Source organism: Danio aesculapii, chromosome 25 (genome assembly GCF_903798145.1).
Source record: "Danio aesculapii chromosome 25, fDanAes4.1, whole genome shotgun sequence".
NCBI lineage: Eukaryota > Metazoa > Chordata > Actinopteri > Cypriniformes > Danionidae > Danio > Danio aesculapii.
In genome coordinates, this window is record NC_079459.1 from 32,243,820 (window position 1) to 32,260,256 (window position 16,437).

Genomic DNA, 16,437 nt, shown 5'->3' on the forward strand with positions numbered 1-16,437 from the left:
AATACCTGATTTCATTCATTTTCCTTTGGCTTAGTCCCTTATTTATCAGGGGTCACCACAACGAAATGAACCACCAACTTTTCTAGCATGTTTTACACAGTGGTTGCCCTTCCAGTTGCAACCCAGTACTCGGAAACACCCATACACACTCAATCACACACGCACACTATGGACAATTTAGTTTATTCAATTCACCTAGAGCGCATGTGTTTGGACTGTGAGGGAAACCGGAGCACCAGGAGGAAACCCACGCCAACACGGGGAGAACATGCAAACTCCACACAGAAATGCCAACTAGGACTCAATCCAGCAACCTTCTTGCTGTGAGGCGACAGTGCTAACCACTGAGCCACCGTGTTACCCCTAATAGCTGATTTTTATTTTGTTATTCTGAATAGACAGTATTTAAAAGTCTTTTATTACTATAAAACAAAATAATACAAAATAAAATAAAAAATTCACTCTTAGAATATATTTTTGTTTCTCAAAGAGTTGTCAACAGTGCACAATTCACATGGCATTAGAGGAAAATATGTATTCTAGCTCTTAAAGCCATTTATGTCAATAACAACTTCTGATTTTAAAAATGTGAATTTGAACAGTAAAAAGAGTAGAGATTAATAAAGACAAGCTTAAAAAAGAATTTTCCACAAGTTTAATGAAGATAAACACAGACAGACAGACAGAAAGACAGAGAGACATTTACCAATTTCTTAAATTATTGTCTATTTCCTAAAAAGTTTTGGACCAAAGACAGATCCCTGAGGTAACATCACAAGTTATGAGATAGATAGATAGATAGATAGATGGATAGATGGATAGATGGATAGATGGATAGATAGATAGACAGACAGACAAATTGATAGATAGACGGATGGACAGACAGATGGACAAACAGACAGACAGACGGACGGACAGATGGACAGACAGACATAGATAGATAGATGGATAGATGGATGGATGGATGGATGGATGGACATAGATAGATAGATAGATAGACAGACAGACAGACAGACAGACAGACAGACAGACAGACAGACAGACAGACAGACAGAACGATAGATAGATAGATAGATAGATAGATAGATAGATAGATAGATAGATAGATAGATAGATAGATAGATAGATAGATAGATAGATAGATAGATAGATAGATAGATAGATAGATAGATAGATAGATAGATAGATAGATAGATAGATAGATAGATAGATAGATAGATAGATAGAGATTTTCACATGGTGATTTATGAAGTAAATAAATGTAATTCCTTTATATACTTTTTCATTAGCAAACTCTTTGGCTTTGACACAAATATTATTTTTACAGCTGAGGGATAGAAAAAAAGTTAGAATAGCTGCAGTGCAAGATTGTTAATAGCATTCATAAACTATATACAGTGCTCAGCATATACACGTACACCCCTCACAAATCTCTTTTAAATTCATATTTTTAATAGGAAGCTATATAATATTATATTTGTGCATTTACATTAGTCAGTACTGAAGCCAAATGTGGAGCTTATCTAACAAATTAACTTATGATAACAGTCCAAAAACTAGTTCACCCACATTTATGTTATAGAAAAATACTAAATACAAATTTTTAAAAAAGGAAAAAAAATAAACAGAAGCAAAAAAATTAAAACTTATTGAAATTTTGTAGGTTGTCATTTATTTTTGCAATATTTAGCTTGAATTTAATTGTATTATCTTTCAATTTCTAAAGATGTTTGGTGACTAAAGTATTATTTAAATAAATATATAGGTTTAGTCTGTTTTGTTTAAATGCACCAAAATACATCGTCTATATTCACTGAGAGTTTATAGAAATATTCATTTTCAAAATGGGCTGTACTCAATTATGCTGGGCACTGTATATATATATATATATATATATATATATATATATATATATATATATATATATATATATATATATATATATATATATATATATATATGTGTGTGTGTGTGTATTTTTGCCATTTATATGGCACATTATGCAGAAACAGTGATATCTTCAGATCCCCAGAGTGTCTTTGGTGACCTGACATCCGAGCAGGACATTACCCACACACACACACTGAGACAGATCGCCCACTGAAAAAAACACACGTGATTTTAACATGATTTTCTTCATCATCTCTGAATGAATGTGCTCCAGAATGGAGATCTGACCTTTCTGAGAGGCGATCCACGCCGCTGCCTTCCTGGCCACAAACTGCCACTCCACCTGCTGCTCTTTCCTCCAGCCGTACAACCAGATCAGAGCCAGGAGAGTGGCCCACACTGACCCATCCACCTGTGCACAAACCATCATCTGATGCTGGACACCATCAGCATTACTGTTGTTTTGTCAGATGTCTCACCTGTGCTGGTTTCTGATTGGTCAGCTCATCCTTAGTCTTCCCAAACACAGAAGCCAATGCAGCGTCAAGTTCCCAGTAGCCCGAGGCCTTCTGAAGGGAAACCAGCGGGAGTAACAGGTCTTGCTGGAGCTCAGAAGCAGCTGCCTCAGGACTTGACACCGCAGGTATTTCACTCGCATCTATGACTAAAATACATGTGTGCGGAGTGTAAAATGTGTTTATGATGCACATGTATGATACACAGTTACCACACTTTGTACTAGATACCAAATGTCCCCACAAGTTTAGCAATACCAGTAATAATTGCCCTTGTAGGGACTTTTTTTGGTGACAGTTTGGAAAATGGCTAATAAAATGACCCAGAATGACGCATTTTGAAAATGTAAAACTGCAGAATTTTTCCTGTAATGGTTGGGTTTAGGGGTAGAGTTGGATTACGAAGAAACCATATAGTCTGTACAGTATAAAATAATAAAAGACCCCATAAAACATGACAACCCAGCATATGTGTTTGCGCATATGCGTAGTTTTGGTATCCATCATGTTGTAGGCACCAAATGTCCCCACAAGTATATCAATACCAGTTCATTTTGGTAAACGGCTGATAAATAACCCAGAATGAAGTATTGTGAAAATGTAAAACTGCAGAATTGTTCCTGTGAGGGTTGCGTTTAAGGGTAGAGTTGGGAAAGACAGGCACAATTTACAGTATGTACAGTATAAAAGTGGGAAGACTACAGAAATACCCCATAAAACAGGGGTAATCAACTACATTTTGGCTTAACATTTTATTAAGTTTCAAACTAGTTTCATGCATGTTGTTGAGACTTAGAAATAAAAAAAACAAATATTAAGTAAGGGCATGACGAAAAGTTATGTGTTCGTTTGTTTTTTAAGCCTGTTCGAAACAAATGCTTAACACCGCATAGTCTGTCTGAGTATGTCCTCATTTCGGAGTGTAGCCTAAATAAAGTTATAATTGGTGGTTATTCTGACAAGAGACTCAGTTGCTGTTATTTTTAGTTGCTTTAATAGTGTGGACCATTATTTTCTTTTTAATCCTCACAATTTTGGAATCCAGTCCGGGCCACCAGTTGATGATCAGTGCCATAAAACATGCTAGTTCTGGTATTTATCATGTTGTAAGCACAAAATGTCCCCACAAGTATAGCAATACCAGTCATTTTTGCCTATGTGGGGACATTTTTTTTCCTGATTTGGAAAACGTCTGATAAATTACCCAGAATGAAGTATTGTTAAAATGTCCTGTGAGGGTTGGGTTTAAGGTTAGAGTTGGGGAAAACGGACACAATATACAGTCTGTCCAGTATAAAAATGTGAAGACCCCATAAAACATGACAACCCAGCATATGTGTTTGCGCATATATATATATATATATATATATATATATATATATATATATATATATATATATATATATATATATATATATATATATATATATATATATATATATATATATATGTGTATGTATGTGTATGAGTAGTTTTGGTATTCATCATGTTGTAGGCACCAAATGTCCAAAAAGTATATCAATACCAGTTTGTTTTGCCCTTGTGGGAACATTTTTTGGTCAGATTTGGAAACAGCTGATAAATAACACAGAATGAAGTATCGTGAAAATGTAAAACGGCAGAATTTTTCCTGAGACGGTAGGGTTTAATGGTAGAGTTGGGAAAAACAGACACAATTTACAGTCTGTACAGTATAAAAATGGGAAGACTACAGGAAGACCCCATAAAATATGATAACCCAACATATGTGTTTGTGTGTGAGTATTTCTGGTATTCATTTTGTTGTGGGCACCAAATGTCCCCACAAGTATAGCTATCCCAGTCATTTTTGCCCTTGTGGGAACATTTTTTGGTCCCGATTTGAAAAACGGCTGATAAATGACCCAGAATGAAGTATTGTGAAAATGTAAAACTGCAGAAGGTTTTTTCTGTTTCCTGTGAGAGTTGGGTTTAAGGGTAGAGTTGGGGAAAATGGACACAATATACAGTCTGTACTGTATAAAAATGGGAAGACCCCATAAAACATGATAACCCAACATATAGGTTTGTGTAGATATGCATGTACGTATGTGTATGAGTAGTTTTGGTATTCATCATGTTGTAGGCTCCAAATGTCCCCACAAGTATATCAATACCAGTCATTTTTGCCCTTGTGGGAAATTTTTTTGATCCGATTTGGAAAACGCTGATAAATGACCCAGAATGAAGTATTGTGAAAATGTAAAACTGCAGAATTGTTCCTGTGAGGGTTGGGTTTAGGGGTAGAGTTGGGAAAAACAGACACAATTTACAGTCTGTACAGTATTAAAATGGAAAGACTACAGGAAGACCCCATCAAACATGATAACCCAACATATGTGTGTGTGCGCGCGAGTAGTTCTGGCATTCATCATGTTGTGGGCACCAAATGTCCCCACAAGTATAGCTATTCCAGTCATTTTTGCCCTTGTAGGGACAGTTTTTTGGTCCCAATTTGAAAAACGGCTGATAAATGACCCAGAATGAAGTATTGTGAAAATGTAAACTTCCGAATGTCCCCTGTGAGGGTTGTGTTTAAGGGTAGAGTTGGGAAAAACGGACACAAAATACAGTCTTTACAGTATAAAAATGGGAAGAGCCCATAAAACATGATAACCCAACATACTGTATGTATTTGTTTATGCGTACAGTATATGTATATGTATTAGTGTGTGTGTGTGTGTGTGTACCATCATTCTGGCTTTGAGAGTTTGTCTCTCCACACTGGACAGTGTCAGTCTTAACGCCGCGACTGAAGAAATTCTGGACCTCTGCAAATAACAATTATAATCATTACTCAAGAGGCAACACTATTTGTGCTTCACATTTAGAGAGCTTTAGTGATGCTATGTGTTCAATGTGTTACTTGTCATAAATCCAATCTTCTGCTCAGGTGCAGTCGCTGAAAAAATAAAGAGAAATAGGAAAATAAATCTAAAACAAAAACTTTTCTTACTCTTTATAAAACAAAGATTACTACAACAACAGACAGCTCATTTATATGGCTTCTAGTCTTGCTTTTCCTTCAATATCTTCAATGTATTTAGGCGTTCAGTGTTAAATGCAATGAATTCTCCAATATATCTAGTTCACTTACGTTTATGGTCTCTGAAAACCAGACGTTCAAGCCAGTTCGGAGATCTCGGAGCAATGTAGGAGCAATGATAGGACATTTCTTGTACTACCATAACAAAACAGAAGAAAATTAATACACACAAAAGTATATTGTATATTCTGATATTAAATGTTTATCAAGCCTAGGTTATGACAAAAATAAATATGACTAAAGTTATTGTTCTATCACTGGCAATTTAGCACACAGCAAATGCAAGATTAAGTATTCACGTAGGTAAATTGCAAAATACAAATGCAAGAATAATGAACGTTACACAGAGCACATGGCACTTAGATTCAACTGTTTGTTTGTCTTACTTTGATCTGGAGCCACCATGTAACCTCCCTCAATCAAATCTGAAAAACATTTGTAATTTATGAAGTGAACACTTTGAATGTAAACATCATGATTTTGCCAAGTACGATGCGATCCTGGATTAACATCTATGTTGATCCTGGAACATCATTCCTGTTGGAAAATTTAATCCATACTTATTCTCTACCCCTAAACTCAACCATAACTGTAAATTATTCCCAAAATCAGAGGAGAATAATAGATGGATAACAATCATGTAGAAGTGCATAAACCTAACCGTAAGCCTAAAGTAACATAAAAGGTAAACATATCCCTTAATTCTGATTGGCTGATTCAAATGTTTCAGGATCAACATAGATGTTAATCCAGGAAAATGTCCTACTTGGTGAAATCAGGTTGGCGTCATACAGACGAGTAACAGAAAAAGCTATTCATACTCACATTAGGCATGCTGACATTCACACAAATACACTGAAAAAGGTTTATAGGTTACATACTGGTTAACGGCAAAAGTCTAGCTGTGTTGATCTGCTTATGCTATAAAAACAGATAGCAAATAACAAGACCCATTGTTTTTTAGTTTTTTTTACCTTGTATCTGCACACTTGATACTTGCAAACCTGAAAAAGATTTAAGTCCACCTCTTAACAGCATGAACTCATCAAAAGTAGGTCTGTTAAATCAATGCATTGCGAATCGAAAATGGATTCTGTGTTTACAAATAATCAGTAATAAATTTAGGAAAGGTTTAAGACTAGAGCACTGTATGCTGTTAAATCTAGTCTAGAGTGCCTTCTGCTGTTAAAACTATTCTAGAAAGCCGTCTGCAGTTAAAAACTAGCCTAGAGCACCATCTGCTATTAGCCTAGATTGCCGTCTGCTGTTAAAAACTAGCCTAAAGCGCCATCTGCTGTTAAAAACTAGTCTAGAGCATTATCAGCTGTTAGCCTAAAGTGCCGTCTGCTGTTAAAAACTAGCCTAGAGCACCATCTGCTATTAGCCTAGATTGCCATCTGCTGTTAAAAACTAGCCTAAAGTGCCGTTTGCTGTTAAAAACTACCCTAAAGCGCCGTCTGCTGTTAAAAACTAGTCTAAAGCGCCATCTGCTGTTAAAAACTAGTCTAGAGCATTATCAGCTGTTAGCCTAAAGTGCCGTCTGTTGTTAAAAACTAACCTAACGCCATCTGCTGTTAAAAACTAGTCTAGAGCATTTTCAGCTGTTAGCCTAAAGTGCCGTCTGCTGTTAAAAACTAGCCTAGAGCACCATCTGCTATTAGCCTAGATTGCCATCTGCTGTTAAAAACTAGCCTAAAGTGCCGTTTGCTGTTAAAAACTACCCTAAAGCGCCGTCTGCTGTTAAAAACTAGTCTAAAGCGCCATCTGCTGTTAAAAACTAGTCTAGAGCATTATCAGCTGTTAGCCTAAAGTGCCGTCTGTTGTTAAAAACTAACCTAACGCCATCTGCTGTTAAAAACTAGTCTAGAGCATTATCAGCTGTTAGCCTAAAGTGCCGTCTGCTGTTAAAAACTAGCCTAAAGCGCCATCTGCTGTTAAAAACTAGTCTAGAGCATTATCAGCTGTTAGCCTAAAGTGCCATCTGCTGTTAAAAACTAGCCTAGAGCACCATCTGCTCTTAAAAACCAGCGAGCCACCTGGGGGGGGGGGGTCAGCACCTAATAAGTGGGGCGCGAGACATTGAGGCGTGCACTCGAGTAAATTATGATGACGATATTTATGCGTTCACTAGAGGGAATATGATTAACGTTAGCTCCACAGCTAACTATCAGGCACCTGTAGAGTTTATGCGTTCCAGTAAAATAAACACAAATAAAATAGAGCGGGTGCTTTTTAAAATGAATGACGGTGAATGAATGAAAGTCAAACCAGTGAGCCGTCTGACAAGTGCCCTTCTGAATCAAATCAGCAGGATGCCCTTCTGGATCTTTCACTTACTTTGAAGACACTACTGACTATGTTTACATGGACATCAGTTATTTGCCTTAATAAGACAATAATATAATTATGGTGTTACGTGAAGTGCTTTTTGAACGTTGCGTCACCAGGCTATTCACGTTTCATGCAGAGGCTCATGCAATTTGGGGTGTTTTATCCTTAAATTTTCGACTTTACTGCAGTCCGTTTCAAGTTTAATTTTCACTCATGAACATATCATTCACGTCCCCGTGACAAACTGGGGTTTTAGACACGAATATAAAGTAAGGACTGGTGGAAGAGTGTTGTTTTAATTGAAAGTTGAATGGAAAGAAAAAAAAACTCCGCATTTCGTGATGTGTGTGTGTGCGTGTTAAAAACCAGTCTATGGTGCCATCTGCTGTTAGCCTAGAGTGCCGTCTGCTGTTAAAAAACTAGCCGAGTGCCATCTGCTGTTGAAAACTAGTCTAAAACACCATCTGCTGTTAGCATAAAGTGCTGTCTGCTGTTAAAAACTAGCCTAGAGCACAATCTGCTGTTAAAAACTAGCCTAGAGCACCATCTACTGTTAAAAACTAGCCTAGAGCTTCATCTGCTAATAAAACTAGCCTAGAGCACCCTCTATTGTAAAAAACTAGCCTAGAATGCCGACTGACATAAAAAATTATTCTAGAGCGCTGTCTCCTGTTAAAAACAAGCCTAGAGTGCCATCTGCTGTTAAAAACTAGTCTAGAGCATCATCTGCTGTTAAAAACTAGTCTAGAGCACCATCTGCTGTTAAACACTAGCCTAGAGTGCCATCTGCTGTTAAAAACTAGTCTAGAGAGCCATCTGCTGTTAAAAACTAGTCTAGAGTGCCGTCTGCTGTTAAAAACTAGTCTAGAGAGCCATCTGCTGTTAAAAACTAGTCTAGAGAGCCATCTGCTGTTAAAAACTAGTCTAGAGCATCATCTGCTGTTAAAAACTAGTCTAGAGCACCATCTGCTGTTAAACACTAGCCTAGAGTGGCATCTGCTGTTAAAAATTAGTCTACAGCGCCTTCTGCTGTTAAAAACTTGCCTAGAGCACCCTCTACTGTTAAAAGAACTAGTCTAGAGCACCATCTGCTGTTAAACACTAGCCTAGAGTGCCATCTGCTGTTAAAAACTAGCCTAGAGAGCCGTCTGCAGTTAAAAACTAGCCTAGAGTGCCATCTGCTGTTAAAAACTAGCCTAGAGAGCCGTCTGCAGTTAAAAACTAGCCTAGAGTGCCATCTGCTGTTAAAAACTAGCCTAGAGAGCCGTCTGCAGTTAAAAACTAGCCTAGAGTGCCATCTGCTGTTAAAAACTAGCCTAGAGAGCCGTCTGCAGTTAAAAACTAGCCTAGAGTGCCATCTGCTGTTAAAAACTAGCCTAGAGTGCCATCTGCTGTTAAAAACTAGCCTAGAGAGCCGTCTGCAGTTAAAAACTAGCCTAGCGTGCCATCTGCTGTTAAAAACTAGCCTAGAGCACCCTCTGCTGTTAAAAACTAGTCTAGAGAGCCATCTGCTGTTAAAAACTAGCCTAGAGTGCCATCTGCTGTTAAAAATTAGTCTACAGCGCCATCTGCTGTTAAAAACTAGCCTAGAGCACCCTCTACTGTTAAAAGAACTAGCCTAGAGTGCCATCTGCTGTTAAAAACTAGCGTAGAGTGCCATCTGCTGTTAAAATTAGTCTAGAGAGCCGTCTGCTGTTAAAAACTAGCCTAGCATGCCATCTGCTGTTAAAAATTAGTCTACAGCGCCATCTGCTGTTAAAAACTAGTCTTGAGCACCATCAGCTGTTGGCCTAAAGTGCTGTCTGTTGTTAAAAACTAGTCTAGAGAGCCATCTGCTGGTAAAAACTAGTCTAGAGAGCAGTCTGCTGTTAAAAACTAGCCTTGAGTGCCATCTGCTGTTAAAAATTAGTCTACAGCGCCATCTGCTGTTAAAAACTAGTCTAGAGCACCCTCTGCTGTTAAAGTCTAAGCTCAGAATTGATTCAAGACAGAATTCCGATGCATTCTGATAATCTAAGTAATGTTCACAATGCACTAATTTATCAAAGATAAACATGTCAGTAAAAAGTCACTCATGCAAACACAAGCAGAGCACTAACCGTATGTCGGCACTCTTCTCTGCTGCAGGGGTCCTTTCACAGTCTGTTTGGTCTCTTTATTAATGCCAACGAAGGCTGTATGAACACTGCTCACTCCTGCCTGAACACTGAGCTCCACTATACTGTTCCTGATACCTTCAACATCTCCATCACATGACCTTTCCTTCTGCTCCAGAGAACGGATCAGGGTTCGAGCCGCCAGCCGATGGATGACCAACCTGCGGAAAATGTGGAAAAAAAATGTAAAACACAGCATGTTACTATGCTTAGATCAAATATATCATCTGCTACAAAAAAATGACTAAAATATGATTAACAGTAGGGGTGGCACAGTGGCGCAATGGGTAGCGCTGTCGCCTCACAGCAAGGTCGCTGGTTCGAGCCTCGGCTGGGTCATTTGGCATTTCTGTGTGGAGTTCGCATATTCTCCCCATGTTGGCGTGGGTTTCCACCTGGTGCTCCAGTTTCCCCCACAAGTCCAAAAACATGCAGTATAGGTGAATTAGGTAAGCTAAATTGGCCGTAGTGTATGTGTGTCAATGAGTGTGTATGGGTGTTTCCCAGTACTGGGTTGCATCTGGAAAGGCATCCGCTGTGTAAATATGCTGGATAAGTTGTCAGTTCATTCCGCTACTGAGGTGAAAGAAAGTGTTTGTCAATTTTATCTTTAAATGAACAAAATAAATTGAGTTACTTGACTTATTTCATAAAGTACTTGGTTAGGGAAATGAGAAACTGACTTTTGTTAGTGTTTTTATGTGCGTTTGTGTGTGTTACCCTGTTTCCTCAGTTGGTTTGATGCAGAAGTGCAGCTGGTTTGTCACTGGTTGACCTTCAAGACTGTATTCGACTGTCACTGATCCCTCAGAGTCTCCTGAAATCTGTTAGAGAAGGATTAGCAAAGATGATTGTCACCTCAACCAATGAGAGTCACTAGTTTAAGAAACACACTAAATCATCTCACCTTTCCTTTAAGCTGGGCATAAATGAGAGTCCTTTGACCCTGGAAGAGCACATTGATGGGTGGAGAAACTGTTTCAGCAGTAACATGCTTTGGAAGTCTCCACTTCACAGAGATATTAGACACAGCAGTCTGAAGAGCAAACCTGAGGGACTCCATCACCTGATACAGTTTAAAGAAAAAGAGACATTGAGTCATGTGACTAGGAATCATTTGTGTCTGTCAAGTCCAGTGGAGAACTTTACTTTGGGCTGCATGCGCTCGCTGCCTGTGATGAACTGAGCGTGACCAGATCCCTCTCTGGCCAATCCTGTGATGAGGGCGGTACTCGCACCTTCACCAATCCCAAACGAGAAACACCTGGAGACACAAGAAACACTGTTACTGTTAACGATGAAGATCTGAATGATCAAACCCAGCAGAACTTCACCTGTGAGAGTGAGCGTGACGTTTCACCAGATCCAGCACCTCTTTAGCACCATCTGCTGTTAGCATAAAGTGCCGTCTGCTGTTAAAAACTAGCCTAGAGCTCCATCTGCTAATAAAACTAGCCTAGAGCACCCTCTATTGTAAAAAAGTAGCCTAGAACGTTGACTGCTATTAAAAACTATTCTAGAGCACCCTCTGCTGTTAAAAACCAGCCTAGAGCACCATTTGCTGTTAAAAACTAGTCTAGAGCTCCATCTGCTGTGAAAAACTAGTCTAGAGCTCCATCAGCTGTTGGCCTAAAGTACAGAACTTTACCTGTGAGAGGGAGCGTGACTTTTCACCAGATCCAGCACCTCTTTAGTGTTTTCTACTTCTCCATCAGTGAAGATGAACAGCTGAACACAGAAAAATATCAGACTAACAAGTCATGTTTATGCTTTTACACCAATATCAATGAGTAGTTGAGGTGTTGAACCTGTCTAGGGTGTTCAGGGATACAGGGCTGACTGTAGATGTGCTTTAGAGGCTGTAAAATCTCTGTGCCGCCCATGTCTGCTCGCATTTTCTTTACTTTTTTAAGAGCTTGATCCATTTTGTTCTGGTTGTACTCGACACTTTTACTGCAAAGACAGAAAGATCTCCTCGTCATCGCTGACACTTTTCAAAATGAAAATCTGAATATCTATAAAAGATATTGCCACGGTACAGGAAGGATGAGCCAAACGCAGAATGAGTTCAGGGGGTGTTGACAACAAAAACAAGACACACATAGAACCATGACAGATATGGATACTATAAAGATCTAGACACTAACGGGAAGAAAGACTCAAAACGAGATCCAAATCCATAGATGTTGAAGTAGCATCCCATGGGCAGACTCTTTAACAGTAAGAGCAGAGTGTCCTGCAGAGAGACATGAACAGAAATTCAAGTGTCTCATCTAAATACACACCAACCGAAACAAAAGTTAATCCTAATCTTTAAATCTTACCTTTGCACTTTCAATACATTTCTGTGCTCCTATTCCACGATGCATCATGCAGTCCATACTGCCTGATCTGTCCATCACAAAAACAAACTCGCCTTGATCTTTCAATGATGACATCATTTCCTCTGGGAACTCTGGGTACAAACTTATCATGACCACTGGATCCTTCATTAGAGAACCTGAATCAACAGAAAGAGAGTGAAAATTTGATCACTAAATCCTATAATTCCAGTGAGCTACAGCTCTTACCTGATGGTGCAGTGGCCACTCCTGCCTCCACTACAGCAGAGGGCTGATGGGTGTCCTGATAGTACAGAAACAGCTCAACATCCCTATCAAACATGTGACCAGGACTCAGATTCACCTACACACATAATAAAGGCACATGGATAAACCTGCACTGTTCACACATCCACATAAACACATCAAGACACTAGTGCTGCACAATATTGAGATATTTAGTTTTTCTGCAATATGTAATAATAGCACCAGATAACATGAATAGAGAAATTTGAAAAGAGGAGGGCGTATGCATATAATATAACAAACAAATTAGATAAGCATAGACAAATATAACAACAAAAGAAAAATACAACAAAAGAAAAAATACTAATTAAATAATCAGTGTTGTTTTTGTTTTTCTGGGGAGTCTTAGGCCCCGTTTACACTGTCAGATCTTGATGCCTAATTCGGAATTTGGAGCCTATATTTGATTTTTTTTGCCTGTCCGTTTACACGTTTGTTTTAATTGTGACCCATTTCCGATTCATGTGTTTACACTTGGTATACAATTTACGATGTCGCGCATGCATAAAGGTAGGTTCTAGCATCTGCGCCACACTAGCCACAATAGAAGAAATTGTCTTGCTTTTAGCTCTGCGAAATATGCTAAGTTCGCCCAACTTTAAAATGATTATGAGACTGAGGGAAAGGGCCGTCATCGCAGCTTGTGCCTATGGTTTATATAGGGTGTCCTCCACCATTCAGAGGAATTTGTGGGTACGAGAGAGATCTCAGGTCCGGTGGGAGCAAATTGTGGCGGGCTTTAATGAGAAGCAGTGGGTCCGAAATTTTAGGATGAGCACACACACGCTCTCCCTTCTACGTTATCAAACCACGGAGAAGAACCACATTGTCGCAAGTTTAATGACGTACAAAATGGAATGCCTCAACAAATCAGATCTGCCTGTTTACATGATAGTCGCATTGTCACATATCCGATTTATATCTGATTTATTTCCACATATGAAGGAGGGCTGAAAATGATCCCTGAATATCCGAATGCATGCGTTTTTTTCATGTATACACGATCATAGAACAGATCCGATATGTGTCACATATGAGCAACAAATCGGAATTGGGTCACACTTAATTACCAGTGAAAACGGGGCCTAACAGTACTCAGGTAAAAATAAAATACAAGCTAGAGGCCATAATGCTGCACTAGAAAAAGGTGGTTTGCATCTCCAGGTTGGAGGAAAGTCTTTACCCCAGGTGGAGGAGTTCAAGTATCTTGGGGTTTTGTTCACGAGTGAGGGAAGGATGGAGTGTGAGATTGACAGGCGGATCGGTGCAGCAGCAGCAGTAATGCAGTCAATGTACTGGTCCGTTGTGGTAAAGAAGGAGCTGAGCCGAAGGCAAAGCTTTCGATTTACCAGTCAATCTACATTCCTACTCTCACCTATGGTCATAAGCTTTGGGTCATGACCGAAAGGACACGATCCCGGAAACAAGCAGCCAAAATGAGTTTCCTTTGCAGCGTGGCAGGGCGCACCCTTATAGATAGGGTGAGGAGCTCTGTCACCCGAAAGGAGATCGGAGTAGAGCCGCTGCTCCTCCACATCGAGGGAAGTCAGCTGAGGTGGCTTGGGTATCTGTTTCAGATGGCTCCTGGACGCCTACCTAAGAAGGTGTTCCAGGTATGTCCCACTGGGAGGAGCCCTCGGGGAAGACCCAGGACACACTGGAAGGACTATCTCTCTTGGCTGGCCTAGGAACGCCTCAGGATCCCCCCGGAGGAGCTGGAGGAAGTGTCTGGGGAAAGGAAATCTGGAGTTCTCTCCTAAGACTGCTGCTTCCGCGACCTGGCCTCAGAAAAGCGAATGAGAATGAAATGAAGCTAGAGTTTATTTATTTTAAGTGCTCACAGAAAAATAAACAATTCCAGGGATCTGCAGTCTGTATAGGATAGGGGAGATCTTTACACCAGCAAGGAACAGTAAAAGAAAGGGTTTTGGAAATTGCAAATGTGCACATTGTGATGTTCTGTACAGCCCTACACAGTACCTTAGCCTCAGTGTGGTCAGAGCAAAGGAACACTAGAGGATCCAGAGTGCAGTTGGACTCTAGTTTGGAGATGGGCTTTGGAGAGCTCACATGGACACTGAGAGTCAGAGTGTAGGGAACTGCTCCACATACTGATGAAATCTCTGACACTATACCAGCACCTGAACCTGACACACACACAGAGACGTTAGAAACACTTCTCTCTGCTAATTAAGAGTGCGTCCACTGCTGCTGTAGTACCTTCTGGTGTGTATCTGGGGTTGAGAACAGCCGGCAGACAGAAGTGCAGTGATTGGTCGGCCTGCACAGCGAGCTCAATGACGTAGATGATGGTGACGGCAGCGTTCTGACCCGGCGACAGACACCCAACACTCAGTTTGAACACATCAGGATTCTCTGCGCTCTCTTCCAACAGAAACGCCTGCTGTCCTGAACTCACAGCATCATCATACTGATCCCTCGCCTGCAACACACAGTTTGTTTTGAGCCACACAGTAAAAATATATGCTAAGCCGCCTCCTACAGGTTTGTATTTGGACTCACAGTCTCTTTGTCTTGAAGCTCTGCCACAATCTCCTGCTCTCCGATCTTGGCACTGAAGTGGCAAACAGCAGCATCAGCAGGCAGAGGGAAGACGAACAAGGCCTCCAGGGGGCGCTGCTCCTCATTCACATACTGCAGAGTGGAGGAGACTGAGGCGACATGATCCTGAACCCGAACCTCCACTGAGATGCTCTTCAGAGGAACTGACACAAACACAGCACAACATCACAAATACAGCTAAATAACATCACAAATACAGCACAACATCACAAATACAGCTGAATAACATCAGAAATACCGAAAAGCTTCACCACAAATAAAGCAAAACGCCATCACATTAACAAACACTGCAGAATAACATCACAACTACAGCAAAATCAACATTATTAACTGAAAATAGGAGAACGGTTTGTCTGGTAAAGTCTAAGGATACAGCTACAGATACATCAATATAGCATGATTTTGGTGACACTGTACGTTACAACAATAATTCATATTTTTAAATTAACGTTACTGTGAGGGATGGGTTTAGGATTGGGAACATGTTAATAAAATACAATTTAATTGATAATTTAATAAATAATAGAAATACTTCTTGTTATAATTACTGTTTTTATATTAATGTGAGGGTTGGGCTGGGGGTAAACGTTAACAAAAATACAATTAATGGGTAATTTAATAAACTATTTAATTAATTCTCGTTGATTCCAAAATATTTAATTCTTGGCCGCAGCTGTATCCCTTCTAGCAGCACCCGCGCTTTCTTAGTTGACCGTTAAAAATGACTTTTCAAATACTCTTGAGAAAAACGTACATTTTGTTAAATCCCGCGACCATCCTCTAAAACTTAAAGTATTTTTACACAATATCCTGTGTAAAAACAGAGATGTACTACACAATAATTACTTTAATGTCACAGTAAATAAATGAATTCATACCTGGCTCGTTTTTCTCCGTCAAAAGACCGCAGCTCATTATTATGACGCTCGAGTTTTAGTTCAGATCAAAAGTGAAAGTGAAAGTACACCTTTATCTGCTTCAAATCCACACACACGCGTACTTGTTGGTGCTGAAGCTGATGCTATCCCAAAGTCGCTGAATCACCGATGAGTCAGAAGAGCGCAGGAGCGTAATGACGTAATATCTCATGAATATTAATTCATAAACATTTTTGAGCCCCACAAGAAAATCCATCCAAGACACCACAGGTGAATAGGGTAAATAAAGTAAAACTAATACCCATCATCACCATACTTTCCACGTTGTTTGATTAGTGTTAGAAAAATATGTTTAAATATGCAAATGAGGGATTCTGTTATGAAATATCTGCT

General features: G+C 39.6%; 1 protein-coding gene across 1 annotated transcript; it reads right to left on the reverse strand.

Moving 5' to 3' along the window:
* Positions 1–1,989: 1,989 nt before the first annotated feature.
* Positions 1,990–16,081, reverse strand: LOC130219218 (von Willebrand factor A domain-containing protein 5A). The gene is given in 21 exon segments (XM_056451535.1): positions 1,990–2,100; positions 2,179–2,302; positions 2,370–2,554; positions 5,114–5,194; positions 5,290–5,325; positions 5,521–5,604; positions 5,856–5,894; positions 6,444–6,473; positions 9,900–10,117; positions 10,677–10,780; positions 10,864–11,022; positions 11,106–11,220; positions 11,605–11,684; positions 11,765–11,909; positions 12,104–12,192; positions 12,281–12,456; positions 12,527–12,641; positions 14,564–14,730; positions 14,804–15,026; positions 15,107–15,384; positions 16,045–16,081. Coding segments are annotated over 21 exon segments (2,565 nt in total). The 3' UTR covers positions 1,990–2,020.
* Between the last annotated feature and the right edge of the window lie 356 nt (positions 16,082–16,437).